Genomic DNA, 19,857 nt, shown 5'->3' on the forward strand with positions numbered 1-19,857 from the left:
CGCATTAAACTACATCGGCCATGCATTTGCCCACTAACCCAACCTGTCCAAGTCACCCTGCATCCTCATAGCATCCTCTTAACAGTTCACACTGCCACCCAGCTTTGTGTCATCTGCAAATTTGCTAATGTTACGTAATCCCTTCATCTAAATCATTGATGTACATTGTAAAAAGCTGCAGTCCCAGCACCGAGCCTTGTGGTACCCCACAAGTAACTGCCTGCCATTCTGAAAGGGCCCTTTAAACCCTACTCTTTGTTTCCTGTCTGCCAACCAATTTTCTATCCATGTCAGCACTCTACCCCCAATACCATGTGCCCTACCTTTTCTCACTAATCTCCTATATGGGACCTTATCAAATGCTTTTTGACAGTCCAGATACACTACATCCACTGGCTCTTCCTTGTCCATTTTTCTTGTTATATCCTCAAAAAATTCCAGAAGATTAGTCAAGCATGATTTCCCCTTCATAAATCCATGCTGACTCGGACCAATCCTGCTACTGCTATCCAAATGTGCCGCTATTTCATCTTTTATGATTGACTCCAGCATCTTCCCCACCACCAATGTCAGGCTAACTGGTCTATAATTCCCTGTGTTTAAGAAGGAACTGTAGATTTTGGAAAATCGAAGGTAGACAAAAGTGCTGGAGAAACTCAGCGGGTGCAGCAGCATCTTTGGAGCGAAGGAAATAGGCAACGTTTCGGGCCAAAACCCTTCCTCAGACCCAATATACTTCCAATTTGTCAATCTCTGCCCCGCACTATTTAGTTTAAACCCACACGTGTAGCCCTAGCAAACCTGCCTGCCTGAACATCAGTCCCCCTCCAGTTAAGGTGTAACCCGTCCCTTTTGTACAGGTCACCCCTACCCCAGAAGAGATCCCAGTGGTCTATAAATCTAAATCCTTGCTCCTTGCACCAGCCCCTCAGCCACACATTCAGATCCCCTATCACTCTGTTCCTGTCCTCACTAGCACGAGGTACTGGAAGCAATCCAGAGATAGCCACCCTAGAAGTCCTGCTTTTCAGTCTTCTTCCCAACTCTCTGAACTCATGTTGGAGAATCTCCTTCCTCTTCTTCCCTATGTCGTTTGTGCCTACGTGCACAACTACTGCCGGCTGTTCACCTTCCCTCTCGAGGATGTTCTGAAGTCGGTTTGTGATATCTTGAACCCTGGCACCAAGGAGGCAACAGACCATCCTTGAGTCTCGCCTGCCGCCAGAGAATCTCCTGTCCACATCTCGGACAATGGAGTCACCCACCACTATAGCTCTGCCCGACGTCGGTCTCGCCAGTCGAGTCTCATCGCTAGGATTGGAGCCACCGAACTGTCTGCCGCTCGGTCTGGAAGCGTCGTCTGCCCCAACAGCTCCCAAGAGGGCGTACCTGTTTTCATTAGGCACAGCCACTGGGTCTCCTGCACTCCACGGTTACTCCCCTTTCTCACAGTCACACACCTTCGCTCTTCCTGTATCCTTGGTGTGACAACCTCACTATAGGTCCTGTCCAGGAAACTCGTTTTCCTGGGTGATCCTGAGGTCATCCAGCGCACCAAAACGGTCCTTTAGGAGCTGAAGCTGGACACACTTGCCACAGTCGTAGCAGCCAGAGGCTCCATCAGTGTCCCTGACCTCCCACATTCTGCAAGCATCACACTGAATCATCTTAACCATCATGTCTTCCCCACATCTCATTCTCTCCAACCTTTGGCGTAGTCTCCTCTCCTCAGTCTCCTCGCCGAAGACTCTCGAGCCAAAGACTTGCACTTTTCTCACAAGACACTTCCCTCAACAAGACCGCTGCCCGACAGGAAACCTTGCTTATATTGGCTGATAAATTGCCCAATTCGCCACTTAACCAATTTGCAAATCAAATTCCTCAGCCTGGTATTACAACCACTGACTGTTTATCTTCACTGATGAGAATGTACGGCAACCGCTTTGAGATATTCATGTACCTGTCACCAGGAGGACAACACAGAATTCAAGGTTACACAAAAAAGCTGGAAAAACGCGGCGGGTTCAGCACCATATACAGAGTGAAGGGAATGGGCAACGTTTCGGGACGAAACCCTTCTTCAGACTGATCGGGTGGGTGGGGACAAGAAAGAGAAAAGGAGGAGGAGCCCGAAGGCTGGGGGATGGGAGGAGACAGCAGGGGGGCTGAGGAAGGGGAGGAGACAGCAAGGACTATTCCAGGACAAGGTTTGTTAGTCCTTGCTGTCTCCTCCCCTTCCTCAGCCCCCCTGCTGTCTCCTCCCCTTCCTCAGCCTTCGGGCTCCTCCTCCTTTTCCCTTTCTTGTCCCCACCCACCCCCGCCCCCGATCAGTCTGAAGAAGGGTTTCGGCCCGAAACGTTGCCTATTTCCTTCGCTCCATAGATGCTGCTGCACCCGCTGAGTTTCTCCAGCTTTTTTGTGTAACCTTCGATTCTCCAGCATCTGCAGTTCCCTCTTAAACACAGAATTCAAGGGCCTTGTTGACCCAACTGCTCCCTTTACAATTGAGCCCTTATTTACTGCAGCTCTGCTGATCTTTGTCCTCGCTCATTGTGCAGCTGAGCTAGTCTCAGTGCCACAAACATGCCCGTTTCTTCCCATCCCAAAGAGGCTGCCCCCCAACGTATCCAACATGGTCTACCTGTCTAACAGAGGGACGGCCACAGGGGTCTCCTGCACCACCCGCCTGTGCCCACTGATCCCTGGTGGGCACCCACTGCATTTCTACCCATTGTTTACAGGGCGACTAGCTCACTCTACATGCCATCCACAATGTCCTCAGCACCATGGATGATCCTCAGTGAGACCATCTTCAGCTCCAGATGTACAGTACATTAGTCAGGAGTTGAAGCAGGACACACAAATCACATGTGGTCACCAGGGACAAGGGAAATCTCTTTGATCTCCCACATATTGAGGAGGAACATTCCATGGGACTGGTTCTCCAGCCGTGGACACCCTTGCATTATCTTTGTACACTAAATTAAGGAAGTAAATTCCACAAGGAGTTTAATTCCACTTTAAGCACACCCGACCTTAGTGAATGAAAGTATTAATGAAGGTAAAAGGACTGGCTTATTGCTACTCACCAATCTCTCCACTCACTGCAACATACACTCTCCAAAGCCCCTCCTCTGGGATTTGTTGTGTGAACCCACGCTGTCGGTTCTCGGCCTCATTTGTAGCCGCTCAAAGAGCTCTGGTCCCAACAACTGAACTTAGCTGACATCAATTACAAAGGGAGGTCCCCACTTTATCTATCTTGTTACCTGAAACTGCAAGCTTTAGCTAAGTAAACAGCCTGGAGGCTTTTATTTGTCCAGATTGTTAGCTTTGACTGTTGCCTCCCTTTAGTTTCTCTTGTATTTCATCCCTTAGAGTTAAGGGCCTGTCCCACTTACGTGTCCTTGGCACGCAAATTACGCGACCTCGTAGTCGCGTTGAGGCGCACGGGCATCATATGGCCGCGCGGGGCCAGTCCCACTGAGAAACGCGGAGGTTATGCAGTTGTGCGCGACATCGCGCGGGGCTCCGAAATTTTTGTAGCGAATGAAATCTTCGCGCGCCAACGGCCTGTCGCGGAACTGACAGCCAAAGTGGGACAGGCCCAAGACCCTGGCGCGACGCAACGTCTCGCCTACAACAGCAGAAGAAGCAGGCAAACGATCGCCGAGCTCGGCCTGGGGCTCACGGCCGTTGCGGAGCCGGATCCGCCCCTACTTCTACTCCCAGAGCAGGGCCAAGAAAATTGAAGATAGACATAAAATGCTGGAGTAACTCAGCGGAACCGGCAGCATCTCTGGAGAGAAGCAATGGGTGACATTTCGGGTCAAGACCCTTCTTTTAGACTGAAGAAGAGTCTCCACATGAAACATCATCCATTCCTTCTCTCCAGAGATGATGCCGGTCCCGCTGTGTTACTCCAGCATTTTGCTTCCATCTTCAAATGATGTCACGAGGTCGCGTAATTAGCATGCCAAGGACACGTAAGTGGGACAGGCCCTTTAGACTATCGCTGCTCAACTCCTCCACACAGCCAAACTTCCTTTACCTGGAGGCATTTAGCACAGATGAACGGCTCTTGGACAAAAATGGATTGGAAGCTCTGCAGCAAGACGTAACTGTCCTCTTGTAAATTAGTTCATTTTAATTTAATTATTTATCTTATTTAGTTGATATTTATTAAATTGTTGCATGAATGTCAGCCATGATCATATTGAATGGCGGTGCAGGCTTGAAGGGCCGAATGGCCTACTCCTGCACCTAATTTCTATGTTTCTATGAATGTAGTTAATTACGATAGATCAACTCAAACTCAGGCACTTTCTCTGCCTCGTTTGTGACATCACACCATGCGCGGCACCTCTCTTGTATTTCCACTGCCACTCCGTTCCCGCTCTTTACAACTCCCTGTGCATCACACATTCCCCCAAACTTGACATGAATTGCCTCTCTGGCTCTTCTCCACTGGTCCTTTGTCACATCTCACAGACCCATATATAGTCCTTATATTCACACAACAGTACAGCACAGGAACAGGCCCTTTAGATTGTTTTGATATGAGGATGAAGGGTGGTCTTACAGAGGTGTATGAGATCATGAGGAGACTAGATAGGTAGATGCACACAATCTTTTACCCAGAGTAGGGGAATCAAGAACCAGAGAACTTAGATTTCATGTGAGAGGGGAAAGATTTAAGCTGCTACTTTTTCGGATATATGGAACGAGCTGCCAGAGGAGGTAGTTGAGGCAGATACTATCATAAAATGTAAAAGATATTTGGATGGGTACATGGATAGGAAAAATTCAGATGAATATCAGCCAAACAAGGGGTGGGTGAACTAGTGTGGATGGGGCATCTTGATCTGCATGTGCATGCTCATCCAAATGGCGTTTCCGTTCTGCATGACTAATCCATATGCCTCCATAGCCATGTGAACTATGTCAATTCATAACCATTCAGATTACACAGAATCACGGCCATCCTAACCCTTTTGAACAGACATTGAATTGTTGCCCGGAGAACTGTTCGAGAAGAACATGGGTTGTTTCAGTCTGGAAATCAATGACTTCATCTGGAATGGTTGGTAATACAAAAAAGCTGCAAATTAACAGAATATTCATGGATTCTACAAAAAGGTCAGAGCTTTTTTTCTCCACGGATGCTGCCCGACCAGCAGAAAAATCCCGATCTTCCTGTTTTCAATCTGGATTTTCAGCCTCCACAGCACATTGTTATTGTGTTGCCAAAACAGGTTACTCATTTATCAACACATTACTTACTTGAGGCACATGGGACCCATGGTGACTGGGTAGATTGGACTCATAGTTATACAGCATGGAAACAAGCCCTTCAGAGTAACATGCCTATGTTAACCAACAGGCCCCGTCTATACTAATCCTACCTGTGTTTGGACCATGTCCCACCAAACATGTCCTATCAATGTACCTGTCCAAATGTTTTTTAAACCTTGTGATAGTAGCTGCCTCAACTACCTCCTCTGACATGCACCACCCTTCTGTTCCTATTAACATTTTCTCCTTCACCATAAACCTATGTCCTCTGGATCTTGACTCCCCTTCTCTGGGTAGAAGACTGCATCTACCCTATCTAAACCTATCCTGATCTTCGGGATCATCGCTCATTCGCCAGCACTCCAAGTAATAAAGTCCTACCCTGTTCAACCTCTCCCTATAGCTCAGGCCCTCGAGTCCTAGCAATATCCTCGCAAGTCTCTGCACCCTTTCCAGTTTAACAACATATTTCCTATAACAGGGTGACCAAAACTGAACACATTACTCGGAATGTTTAAGAAGGAACTACAGATGCTGAAAAATCAACGGTAGACAAAAATGCTGGAGAAACTCAGCGAGTGAGGCAGCATCTATAGAGCGAAGGAAATAGGCAATGTTTCGGGTCGAAACCCTTCTTCAGTCTGAAGAAGAGTACCCGCTGAGTTTCTCCAGCATTTGTGTCCACCTACAATACTCTGCATGTGGCCTCAGCAATTCCTGTACAACCATAACATGACCTCCCAAGTTCTATACTTATACTGCCGAAGGACAATGTGCCAAAAACCTTCTTAACCACCCTATCTACCTGTGACGTAATCTTCAAGGAACTATGTACCTGCACCCCTAGATCCCTCTGCTCCACAACATTCCCAAGAGCCCTACCGTTCACTGTGTAGGTCCTGCCCTGGTCAGACTTTCCAAAATACAACACCCTACACTTTACTGTATAAAATTCCATCACCCTTTCAACCTATCAAAAATACAACACACCTACACTTTACTGTATACTGGCTTCAAGTCCGAAAATCAACCTTCCACACCATCACCCTCTGCTTCCTTCATGAAGCAAAATTTTCAATCCCTTTTGCTAATTCCATCACCCCATTCTTCAGCCCACCTGCTCAACCTATCAAACACCTGCTACAATTTTTGACAACCATCTTCACTATCTACAATACTACCCGCTTTAGTGCCATCTGCAAACTTACCAATCATGTCTTGTACGTTCTTCTCCAGCACTGAATCCTAATACCACTAGTCACTGGCTTCAAGTCCGAAAATCAACCTTCCACCATCACCCTCTGCTTCCTTCCATGAAGCAAAATTTTCATCCAGTTGGCAAGCTCGCAATGGATCCCATGCAATCTAACCTTCCATGCAGTACCTTGACAAAAAGCCGCTGAAATCCTTATATACCACGTCTACATCTTTTCCCATATCAAGGTCAAATATCTTCAAAAAACTCAATCCCATTCGTGAGATACAATTTCCCACATATAAAACCACATTGACTATCCCTAATAGGCCCTTGTCCATCTAACTACGTACATGTATATCTTATCCCTCACAATACTCTCTGGTAATTTCAGTAATACATTCAGAGCACAGATGTTAGACTGACTGGCCTATACTTCCCAGGCTTTTCCTTGGAACCCTTCTTAAATAGAGGCACAATATTCACCACCCTAAAGGCTTCGGGCACCTCACCCGTAACTCTCAACCAGGGCACCTGCAATTTTTGATTTAGTTTCCCCAGTGTCCTTGAATATATCTGAACAGGCCTGGGAGATTTCTCTACCTTCATACACGTAGGACCATCAGCAGCACCTCCTCGACCGTAATATTGATTGCTCTCAAGACAATGCCATTAACTGTCCCAAGTTCCTTGGTCTTCATGTCTTTCTCCACGGTAAAAACAGAGGAGAAATACTGTTTGAAGATCTCACCCATCTGAAATCCAGCAGGGTGGAACAGAGTAACCTTCCAGAAATAGCCAGAATAGTCTTCTTCTAAACACAAATCACAAAGGGAATGCGTATTGTTGTAAATGGCGCCGAATCAAGAGCGGAACTCGCTATCAAAATATGGAGGGGACCGGGGGACACAATTTTTTGGCGGCCACGCGCGCATGCGCACACTCACACACACGCGTGCGAGCCTCAGGAGGCTCAATCCAGCGCTAAATGCAGCTCAACTCTGCCTATCACACCGGGTTAACTACAGCCCTGTCTGGACTGATGGGACACCAGTGCTGCTTCTCCGTGCTGGCCATATTTCCCGCAAGTCCAGGAAGGGCTGTAGGCTCATCTGGCGGGACAGGCAGAGTTGAGCTGGATTTAGCGCTGCTTCTCTGCGCTGGCTGTGGGCCTGGGGGCACTGCGCCCGTCTGACTCCCGACCAAAGATCCTATAGCAGATCCTATAGCAGAGGATCTTTGCTGCCGACCTCTCTGGCCACCCACGCCAGGGGGGGGGGGGGGGGGCGGAGACCCAGCCGGTATCGATCCAGGCTGCGGATGAAGTGCAGGTCTGTGCCACGTCTCCCTCCTCCAATCACCGCACTCTATCCTCAGTCCCTCCTCCCTCCTCCAATCATCGCGCTGAACCATCATGTCCCACCCCCATTGCCTGCTGACCGACGTCTCTCTCGTCCAATCGGCACCCTCGATCATCAGTCCCACCCCCACTGTCTCGCGGAAAGCGGAGATTACACCGGATTTTGAAATTGGATTACAAAAACTTGGAGGGGATGTCCCCCACCTCTCAAAAACATGGGGGGGACGTGTCCCCTCTGGTCCCCCCCCCCCCGGGTTATCCGCCCCTGCGCCAAATAGCTAATTATTTCAACTGTACAGACTGGTAATGACAACAATGATCAAAAAGAGTAGTGCATGTCTGTAGTTTGGTATTAAATAACCTCTTTGATAGTTGGGAAGCTCCAACGTTGTGGAAGGTTCGACCTTCCCCCACGCGAGGTTCGATCGCCCGGCGCGGGGGAGCTGACATCCCCCCGATTGCGGGAGCAGATGGCCTCGACGCGGAGGGCTCAAACGCCGCCAGCTACGGGAGTCAAGATCGTCCCGTCAACGGGGGCTCGAGGCCCACGACCGAGGAAGAATTAAGGGAAGGACTTGAACTTTATTTTGCCTTCCATCACAGTGAGGAATGTGTAGGAGTCACTGTGGTGGATGTTCATGTTAAAATGTGTTTTTGACTGATCCGTGCTTTTAATTGTATGACTGACCTGGCCATTGAAATTCCTCGTATGTTGCAAAACATACTTGGCAAATAAAGTGTGATTCTGATTCTGAATTTGAATTCTGATCAAGGCAGCCTTCACTTTGGAGCTGGAGCTTTTGAATTATTTTGCAGGATTTGTCCCTGTTGCAAGACCGTGGCCAGTTTTGTACAGCATCAAGGGCCAGTATCTGCAGACTGGCTTGATGAACCAGGATTAGTAATGAAGGAAAATGCGTGTCTGGCCACCAGCTAGGCCAGGGTCTGACAGCTCAGACTGAAAGGACGACTGGCTCTGAGGTGCAGTTACTGGTCACAATAGATATATCTGAACCTTACCTAGTTTATTGACAGAGCTGAAAGACTTGCCGTTTCCAAATTTGACTGCAGTGAAAAGTAAAAGGGATGAAAAGCATGGAGAATATGTTACAGTACATTAAAATATAAGCTCAGTAAATAGTAACTTATGTTCCCTTCTTAAAGGGAGGTACACACTTTTCAGCTCATATCATGGAAATAATCAAAAACAAAGTGCATAAATATCTGAAAATAGAACATTTAATGATAGTGATCAAGAGGAAAATAATGATTCAAATGTGTAATAGTAATGGAATATTGTCCATGGAGAAGGATGTAGAGGCTGGGATGTGAAGAGAAGGTTACACTGATATTCTAGAGCATTGTTGTATCAGGAAGGAGCAAGTGTCATAAATATCTGAGGGACAAGAATGGTCTCGACCCGAAACGTCACCTATTCTATTTCTCCAGAGATGCTCCCTGATCCGCTGACTACCTCCAGCACTTTGTGACCATCTTTGGTGTAATCCAGCATCTGCAGGTCTTTGTGTAGGTGAGGCAAGTCGGTTGACATGGGCAAGTTGGGCAGAATGTTTCCACGCTGAAGAACTCTATGGCCTGGAGAAAACCCACGCAGTCACAAACAAAATCATGCAAACTCCACATCGACAAGGTCAGGATGGAAACCGGGTCTTGGGCGCTGACGCAGCGGCTCTAACAACTTAGTTTAGATTTAATTGAAAGCTATTAAACTGGCTGCCCATGGCAGTACACTGTACATGAATTAGTTTTTGTAGGTGGGTCACCTGAATAGATGGTAAATGCAGAGAAAAGGATGTTGATTTAAACGTGCATAAATGTAATCAGGTCTTCTCGATACAGGAGTGGACACACATATATATACATGGACTTAAGTATGGTTTTCGACAAGAACACACTTGGATGGGATGGGATCAAAGGCAAGTTGGTAAGTGAATTTCAAAGATGGCTTGGTGGAAGAGAATGGTAAGATGGATTCAAAGCCTCTGACAAATGGACACAGGAATTGGTGCTGCAAGCGTGGTTGGACCGCTGGACAATGATACCGGGGATACACAAAAAAGCTGGAGAAACTCAGCGGGTGCAGCAGCATCTATGGAGCGAAGGAAATAGGCAACGTTTCGGGCCGAAACCCTTCTTCAGACCTCCAATGATACCGGGGAAGTGATAATAGGGAATAAAGAATTATCAGAGGAATTGAATCACTTTTTGAATAACCTGTTTACATCAGTCTTCACATCGGGCATCATTGGATAACACCAGCAATGTGGCTGAAATTCAAGAGAGTCAAGGGGTGGAAGTTAGTGGAGTGGCTATAACCAAGGAGAAAGTGCTTGGGAAATTGAAAGGTCTGAAGGTGGATACGTCACCTGGACCACGTGGACTGCAACCCAGGGTTCTGAAAGGGGTGGATTTAGACAATGTGGAGGCATTGATAGTGATATTTCAAGATTCACAAGATTCACTAGAGTGGTTCCAGATGATTGGAAAAATGCCAATATTACCCCGCTGTACAAGAAGGGAGCAAAGCAGAATAGTGTGAACTACAGGCCGGTTAGTCTGACGTCAGTGGTTAGTAATATATATTATAAAGGATGAGGTTACGGAGTACTTAGAAGTTCACGATAAAAGGCCAAAGTCAGCATGGCTTTGTGAAGGGGAGGTCTTGCTTGACAAATTTGCTGGAATTCTTTGAAGAAGTAAATAGCAGGACAGAGTCAGTAGATGTTGTTTACTTAGATTTTCAGAAAGCCTTTGATAAGGTACCACACGTTAGGTTGCTTAGGAAGATGAGAGCCCACGGTATCAAAGGGCAGATACTAGCATGGATAGCAGGTTGGCTGGATGGCAGAAAGACAAAATGGCAATAAAGGGGGCTTTTTCTAGTGGGCTGCCAGTGTCTAGCGGAGTTCCACAGGGGTCGGTGCTGGGACCGCTACTCCTCACGTTGTATATTAATGATTTGGACGAGGGGATTGAAGACTTTGTGGCCAAGTTTGCAGATGATATGAAAATAGGTGGAGGGGCAGGTAGTGTAGAGAAAGCAGGGATAGATTGGGATAGTGGGCAGAGAAGTGGCAGATGAAATTCAGTATAGCAAAGTGCAGAGTCATGCATTTTAGATTAGATACAGCGCGGAAACAGGCCCATCGGCCCACCGGATCCGCGTGGCCTAACGATCCCCACACATTAACACTATCCTACACCCACTAGGGACATTTTTTACATTTATCAAGCCAATGAACATACAAACATGTATGTCTTTGGAGTGTGGGAGGAAACTGAAGTTCTCGGAGAAAACCCATGCAGGTCACGGGGAGAACGTACAAACTCCGTACAGACGGCACCCGTAGTCGGGATTGGACCTGGGTCCCTGGCACTGCATTCGCTGTGAGGCAGCAACTCTATCTCTACGCCACCATTTTGGTAATAAGAATAAAGGCGTAGAGGGAATCCAGAAATCAGAAGTGCAAAGGGACTTGGGAGAGCTGGTGCAGGATTCCCAAAAAGATAATTTGCAAGTGGAATTGATAGTAAGGAAGGCAAACACAATGCTAGCATTTATTTCAAGAGGACTAGAATACAAAAACAGGAATGTAATGCTGAGGCTCTATAAGGTGCTCATCTGGCCGCATGTGGAGTATTGTGTGCAATTTTGGGCCCCATATCTGAGGAAGATTGTGCTGGCTCTGGAGAGAGGAGGTTTATGAGAATGATCCCAGGAATGAGTGGGTTAACATATGATGAGTGACTGTACTGGGCCTGTACTCGCTGGAGTTTAGAAGGATAAGGGGGACCTCATTGAAACTTACAGAATAGTGAAATACTTGGATAGAGTGGATGTGGAGAGGCTGTTTCCCCTAGTGGGAGAGTCTAGGACTAGAGGTCATAGCCTTGGAATGAAAGGTTCTTTTTGCAGATGAGGAGGAATTTCTTTAGCCAGAGGGTAGTGAATCTATGGAATTCTTTGCCGCAGAAGGCTGTGGAGGCCAAGGCAGCGGATATTTTTAAGGCAGAGATAGATAAATTCTTGATTAGTACAGGTGCCAGAGGTTATGGGGAGAAGGCAGGAGAATGGGGTTAGGAGGGAGAGATAGATCAGCTATGATTGAATGGCGCAGTCGACTTGATGGGCCGAATGGCCTCATTCTACTATTCCTTATGATGAGAATATAGGGAGAATAGGTTACAGGGAAAATTTGTGGGGAATCCTATATGAAGCCCAGGTGAATGGAATTGCTGTGTGAGCCAATGGAGGCTGGACGGGTGCAAATAGCCTCCCATGATGTAAGGAAATGTGAAATATATTAAATAATGAAATCTATTTGTCATTAGTGAAATAGTGAAATGTGATTGTCCAGGCGTCTATATACAAGTCTGTTAGTCTCCATCAAGTTCCGATGCTTTGTAGAGCTTCAGCTCAGATTTGTTGAAGAAGGAAGGGTAACGTTAGCTGGGCAGTTTGATTCAGGAGATAGTTATATTCTTTTGGCTCAGCAGAAGGTTAAATGAAGAAGCGTTTGAGCTGCATAAGGGGTATATGATTAATCTTAGGAGGGAAAGTAGGAGGGCATAAAGAAGACATCAGGTAGCTTTGGCAGATAAAAAAGGAGAATCTGAAAATATTCTATGTATATTAGGAGCAACCTGGGAGAGAACAGGGTCCAGTAAGGATCAATGTTGTTGTCTATGTAAGCACAAGTGATAAGCAAGATCTTAAATGACCATTTCTCATGTGTATTTACCTTGAATGGAAGATAGGAATTCAGTAAAGAGTGTAGTGACATTTTTAAACATATCCACCTCACAAAAGAGGAGATGCTGGTGGTCTTATAGAACATCAATCTAGGTTCCAGCAGTGTAGCTACATAGTTCTTTGACAGTAATGTTACAGGTAGATAGGGTGGTCCAAGTACTTAGTATAGAAGTTGGAAGGATTTGTTACAGTTATATAAGATGTTGGTGAGGCTACATAGAAACATGTAGGAGTAGGCCATTTGGCCCTTCGAGCCAGCACCGCCATTCAATATGATCATGGCTGATTATCTAAAATCAGTATCCCGTTCCTGCTTTTTCCTCATATCCCTTGATTCCATTAGCCCTAAGTGCTAAATCTAACTATCTTGAAAACATCCAGTGAATTGGCCTCCACTGCCTTCTGTGGCAGAGAATTCCACAGATTCACAACTCTCTGGGTGAAAAGGTTTTTCATCATCTAAATGGCCTTATTCCCCCTTATTCTTAAACTGTGACCCCTGGTTCTGGACTCCCCCAACATCAGGAATATGTTTCCTGCATTTAGCCTGTTCAATTTTATATGTTTCTATGAGATCTCCTCTCATCCTTCTAAATTCCAGTGAATACAAGCCCAGTCGACCCATTCTTTCATCATATATCAGTCCCACTTTCCCAGGAATTAACCAGGTGAACCTACGCTGCATTCCCTCAATATCAAGAATGTCCTTCTTTTAATCCTTAAATTAGGAGACTAAGTTTGCACACAATACTCCAGGTGTGGTCTAACCAGGGCCCTGTACAACTTCAGGACGTCCTTGCTCCTAAACTCAAATCCTCTCGCAATGAAGGCCAACATGCCATTTGCTTTCTTCACTGCCTGCTGTACCTGCATGCTTACTTTCAGTGACTGATGTACAAGGACACCCAGGTCTCGTTGCCCCTCCCCTTTTCCTAATCTGACACCATTCAGATAATAATCTGCCTTCCTGTTCTTGCCACCAAAGTTAATAATCTCACATTTATCCACATTATACTGCATCTGCCATGCATCTGCCCACTCACCCAACCTATCCAAGTCACCCTGCAGCCTCATAGCATCCTCCTCACAGCTCACTCTGCCACCTTGCTTTGTGTCATCCGCAAACTTGGGGATGTCACATTTAATTCCCTTGTCTAAATCATTAATATATATTGTAAATAACTGGTAAATAACTTTAAATACATTTAAAGTATCCTGTTCCGTTTTGGTCACCATGTTACAAGATGTTGTCCAGCTATAAAAGGTGCAGAGAAGATTTACAAAGATATTACCAGGATCTCAAGGGCCTGGGGAGAGGTTGAATAGGCTACAACTTTATTCCATGGAGTGCAGAATGATGAGTGGTGATCTTATTGAGGTAAGAAGAAAAGATTGGGTAAATGCAGAGTCTTTCGGCCAGAGCAGGAGAATCAGGGACGAAAGGGGCGAAAGATTTAATAGGAATCTGTGGGGTAAAATGTTTTTAGACAAAGAGTGGTAGGTGTATGAAATGAGCTGCTGTGGGAGGTAATTGAGGCAGGTACTATCACAGCATTTAAGAAACATTTTGACAGGTACATGTACAGGATAGGTTTAGAGGGATATAGGCCAAACGCAGGCAGGTGTGACTAGTTTGAATATGGGCCATGTTGGTGGGCATGGTCATGTTGGGCCGAAGGGTATGTTTCCACACTGTATGACTCTATGAAGGTGGATAAATCGTCAGAGTCTGACCAGGTGTGTGTCAGAACATTGTGTGAAGCAAGGGAAATTAGATTGAAAAATACAGCATGGAATCAGGTTCTTCAGCCTACTGGGACCATGCCGACCATTGATCACCCATGTACACTAGTTCTATGTGATCCCACTTTTCACACTTGGGGCAATTTATAGAGGCTAATGAACCTACAAGTCCACATGTCTTTGGGATGTGGCAGGAGCCTGGAGCACCCGGATGAAATCTATGCAGTTACAGGGAGAATGCATAAACTCCATGAGGCCAGGATCAAGTCCAGTTCTCTGGCAGCTCTACCTGCTGGGGTAAGATTTTGCTTGTATACAAAAACAGGGATATAATGCTGAGGCTCTAAAAGGCACAGGTCAGGCAGCATTTGGAATATTGTAAACAATTTTGGCCACCATATCTGAGGATGGATTTGCTGGCTCTGGAGAGGGACCAGAGGTTTACAAGAATGATCCCAGGAATGAGTAGGTTAACATATGATGAGCGTTTGACAGCACCGTGCCTGTACTCACTGGAGTTTAGAAGAATGAGGGCAGATCTTAATAAAACGTACAGAATAGTGAAAGGCTTGGATGTGGATAGGATGCTTCCACTAGGACTAGAGGTCATAGCCTCAGAATTAAAGGACATTCTATTGGGAAGGAGATGGGGAGGAATTTCTTTAGTCAGATGGTGGTGAATCTGTGGAATTCTTTGCCACAGAAGGCTGTAGAGGCAGTTAGTGGATATACTTAAGGCAGAGATAGATAGATTATTGATTAGTACGGGTGTCAGAGGTTATGTGGAGAAGGCAGGAGAATAGGGTTAGCAGGGAGAGATAGATCGGCCATGATTGAATGGCAGGGTAGACTTGATTGGCCGAATGGCCTATTTCTACTCCTATCACTGATGATCTTATGGTGTTCTCTGGTTTTCCATTCATCTACTCTGGGTTTACCCGGACTGGGTTTACCCGATCTATTCATCTCACCTCTATAAGACCACCCCTCATCCTCCTGTTGCCTGCGTTTAGCCTATATGTGTCTAAACCTTTCGTATCCATGTACCTGTCCAAATGTCTTTTAATTGCCGTAGCTGCCTCAACTACCTTCTATGGCATCTCCTTCCTTATACCCACCACTCCTACACCTATCCAGGCAGGGTCTACCTACTATTGGTAGGGCAAGGACTAATTAAGATGTCATTGTGGCATTGTGTGTGGAAAATAACAGTTTAGTTTTTAGTTTATTGTCATGTATACATTGAAAGTCAACACATGATTACAATCCAGACATTTACAGTGTATAGATACATGATAAGGGAATAACGTTTAGTGCAAGAAAAAACTGGCAAAGTGCGATCAAGGAAAGTTCGAGGGTCACCAATGAGGTAGATGGTGTTTCAGGAGCGCTCTCTGGTTGTGGTAAGATGATTCAGTTGCCTGATTACAGCTGAATCATCCTACCACATCTCATAGATTTGATTTCATCTTTTATACTAATGATTTGAATGAGAATGTAGTTGGCATGGGTAGTAAGTTTGTGGATTACACCAACATTGATGGTGTAGTAGACATTGAGGAAGCTCATCTAAGATTAAAACAGTTTTGAAACTAGCTTAAAACTGAGGCAATGAGCCAAGGATTTGCAAATAGAATTTAACTCGTACAAGTGAGGCTTTTGGTAAATTAAACAACGTGATGTGTTACATGGCCAGACAAAATGTGTAGGAAGGAACTGCAGATGCTGGTTTACACCAAAGATAGATACTTCAGGTCTGAATAAGGGTCTCGACCCCAAACGTCAGCTATTTCCTTTCTCCAGAGATACTGCCTGACCGCTGAGTTCCTCCAGCATTTTACGTCTATCTTACATGGCCAGACCCTGGGGAACGTTGTAGAACAGAGAGACCAAGGGATATATCTACACATCTCCAAGTTGTTATAGCCTCTAAACCAGACATCATTCTGGTAAACCTGTCCTGCACCCTCTCCAAAGCCACCACATCCTTCCTGTGATAGGGCAAGCAGAACTGCATGCAATACTCCAAATGCGGCCTGACCAAAGTCCTATACAGTTGCAATGTGACCTCCTGACTTGTATACTCAATGCCCTGACCTATGAAAACAAGCATACCATATGCTTTCTTTACCACTCTACTTATGTCGCCAATTTCAGGGAGTTATGGACTTGGACTCCAAGATTCCCATGTACATCAATGCTGTTAAGGGTCATGCCATTAATTTATATTCCCCCATTACATTTGACACAACATCTAACACTTGCTTGGATTAAACTCTATCTGCCATTTCATTGCTCATTTCTGTCGCTGATCTTATCCTGTTGTCCTTTCTGTTTTTGTTGTTTCTAGTATGTATTAAAAATATGTTTTACTGATCCTTGGTTTGTTTTATGTATGGGGTGGGGAGTGGGGGAGGGGTTGGGGGGAACTTTATTTCGATCTCTCGCCTCGACGGAGATGCGATTCTCTCCCGTGTTGTATCTCTGTCCTCAGCCTAACATCGTGGAATCGGCGGCCTTTCCTGGAGATCGACCCGGCGCTCCAAGCCGCGGGAGTGTGGGACTTTAACATCGCGGAGCTTGCGATCCCTTTGCCGGGGATCGAAACTCCAACCTGTGGACTTTAACATCGTGAAGCCTGCGGTCTCTGGTAAGTAGAGGCCGACTCTGGAGCTCCATGCCGTGGAGAGAGTTTCAGCCGCCCTGGTGCGGGACTTTCGATCACCCTGACGGGGGCTTCGATCGTCAGCTGCGGCAGCTTTGATCGCCCCGACTCCGGATGGTTTGACTGCCCCGATCACGGGAGAACAAAGTGGAAGAAGATTGAACTTTATTGCCTTCCATCACAGTGAGGAATGTGGAATCAACTGTGGTGGATGTTTATGTCAACTTTGATTTTATGTGATTGTGTGTCTTGTTGCTTTTCACTTAGTATGGCTGTATGGTAACTCAAAATTCACTGTACCTCAACTGGTACACGTGACAATAAACTGACCTTGAAACCTAGACAGCTTTCTTCACAGTCTACGGCACCAGCAACCTTGGTGTCATCTGAAACCTTGTTAACCAATACATCTACATTTACGTCCAATCAATTATGGCACTCCACTGCTCACAAAGCTCTGGCCAGAATAACGGTTTTCCATCACAACCCTTCGTCATCTGTCAGCAAGGCAGTTCTAAATCCATACAGCATGTTCACCTACATATTGTAATTCAGCCAACCATGGGGGACATTATCAAATACCCTACTAAAATTCATGTAGACAACATCCAACCCCATTAATCACTTCCATCACCTCCTCAAAAAACACAAAGAACTTGTGCAACTTGACTATATATCTCTTCCAGACTCTGCAAAAACTGGGAGAATTGTAGAAAGTGAAGGTTGTTTAACAATTTATTCCAGATAAGTGTGAGTTCATGTACTCTGGGCAGTCACATTCTGGTAGGACGCAGAGTAAAAGGCACTTAATTTAGGATTGCTAATGTACAGAGAGAGATGGGGTGCAAGGCCATAGTTTCCCAAAAGTGGTGATACAGGTGGATGGGGTAGTGAAGAAGGCATTCTGCTGTGTTTGCTCATGAGACGAGTCAATGAGTACAAGAAATGGACGGACATGTTACTGGTGTACAAAACATTGGTTGGATCACACTTACAATATTACACACAGTTTGGGTCGTCCCACTGCAGGTACTTAGACGTATTATTTGGAGGGTATTGCATATATAATCTGAGGAGATACTGCCACCATTGCTTGATGATTTGGAGATGATAATCAGGGCGCTGAGATCCAAGATGCTGAGGCAAAACAAGACATTTGCACCCAGCAAATACAATGGAGAGTTGGATGGGATATTCGTACCTTGCACTGGACCAGATGCTGGTGCTCTACGGCTAGGTATTACACCACCTTTAATAACTAGGCGTGTTCCATAGGGTCCTGCTGTAAAATGAATAGAAACCACTGTAAGAAAAACACCACTACTTCCTGAAGCCGTTACCTACTGGCTACCTATCATCTCCCTTGGAGCAGACAGTCTTTGCTAAAATCAGTTGATCCATAAACCGACAACAGGCTGTATTCTGAGCACAGACTATCCAGACACCATGGTGAACAAAGATCAGACTATCCAACACATATCAGTGACAGCACACAGCAGGTTCTCCTACACTATGTTTGCAGATAAGACCATCACACACAAAACAATGGGAACACAAATCCATACATTTCACAAAGTGTAATATTAGTACAGACTAGCCCACACAGTGCAGCTTGAGCCGAGAATAAACATAGAAAATAGGTGCAGGAGGAGGCCATTCGGCCCTTCGAGCCAGCACCGCCATTCATTGTGATCATGACTGATCGTCCCCTATCAATAACCCGTGCCTGCCTTCTCCCCATATCCCTTGACTCCACTAGCCCCTAGAGCTCTATCTAACTCTCTTTTAAATCCATCCAGTGATTTGGCCTCCACTGCCCTCTGTGGCAGGAAATTCCACAAATTCACAACTCTCTGGGTGAAAAAGCTTTTTCTCACCTCAGTCTCAAATGACCTCCCCTTTATTCTAAGACTGTGGCCCCTGGTTCTGGACTCGCCCAACATTGGGAACATTTTTCCTGCATCTAGCTTGTCCAGTCCTTTTATAATTTTATATGTTTCTATAGATACCCCCTCATCCTTCTAAACTCCAGTGAATACAAGCCTAGTCTTTTCAATCTTTCCTCATATGACAGTCCCGCCATCCCAGGAATCAATCTCGTGAACCTACGCTGCACTGCCTCAATCACAAGGATGTCCTTCCTCAAATTAGGAGACCAAAACTGTACACAATACTCCAGCGTGGTCCTACCAGAGCCCTATACAACTGCCCCAAACACTGTCTCAAACTGTCCTTAACTGTCCCACACACTCCAGTCAGAGATTTGGCACCATTATTTATGCACCAGTTTCTCCCATACACTGTGTGAGTCCAGACTATTGTACACACTGTGACCTTAGCACATGTATAGAATGCCCCACATGCTGTAGAGTGGGAATTCATCACACTACCACAACCATAATGTGAGTACAGATTAATTTGCACATTGTGTTTATATAAATCAAACTATCCCACACACTCCATAGAGTCATAGAGTGATACAGTGTGGAAACAGGCCCTTCGGTCCAACTTGCCCACACTGGCCAACAATGTCCCAGCTACACTAGTCCCAATTGCCTGCACCTGGTCCATATCCCTCCAAACTTTGCCCATCCAAATGCCTGTATATCCTATCCCTCAGGATACTCTCCAGTAACTTTCCAACAGATGTTAATCTCACCGGCCTATTGATCCCAGCATTTTCCCTGTAGCCCTTCTTGAAAAGAGGCACAACATTTGCCACCCTCCAGTCTTCCGGCACCTCTCCAGTATTTAAGGATGACTCGTAAATTTCAACCAGGGCTCCCGCAATTACCTCATTAGTTTCCCGCAATGTCCTCGGATAT

General features: G+C 45.8%; 1 protein-coding gene across 3 annotated transcripts in view; it reads right to left on the reverse strand.

Moving 5' to 3' along the window:
• Positions 1-19,857, reverse strand: part of LOC129694793 (disintegrin and metalloproteinase domain-containing protein 19-like) — a 118,162-nt gene that overhangs the window by 31,661 nt on the left and 66,644 nt on the right. For 2 of the 3 annotated variants that reach the window (XR_008723043.1, XM_055631555.1), the window contains exons 10-11: positions 18,234-18,314; positions 8,871-8,915 (exon numbers count right to left, since the gene is read on the reverse strand). The exons of the other annotated variant lie outside the window; for it this stretch is intronic. Coding sequence is in view for 1 of the 2 variants with exons in the window: in XM_055631555.1 (XP_055487530.1) it covers positions 8,871-8,915; positions 18,234-18,314 (126 nt within the window). In the remaining variant the exon portion in view is untranslated. The remainder of the gene's footprint in view (positions 1-8,870; positions 8,916-18,233; positions 18,315-19,857) is intronic. 3 annotated transcript variants of the gene reach the window in all.

The sequence above is a fragment of the Leucoraja erinacea genome, unplaced genomic scaffold (assembly GCF_028641065.1).
Source record: "Leucoraja erinacea ecotype New England unplaced genomic scaffold, Leri_hhj_1 Leri_79S, whole genome shotgun sequence".
In the NCBI taxonomy this organism is placed as follows: domain Eukaryota; kingdom Metazoa; phylum Chordata; class Chondrichthyes; order Rajiformes; family Rajidae; genus Leucoraja; species Leucoraja erinaceus.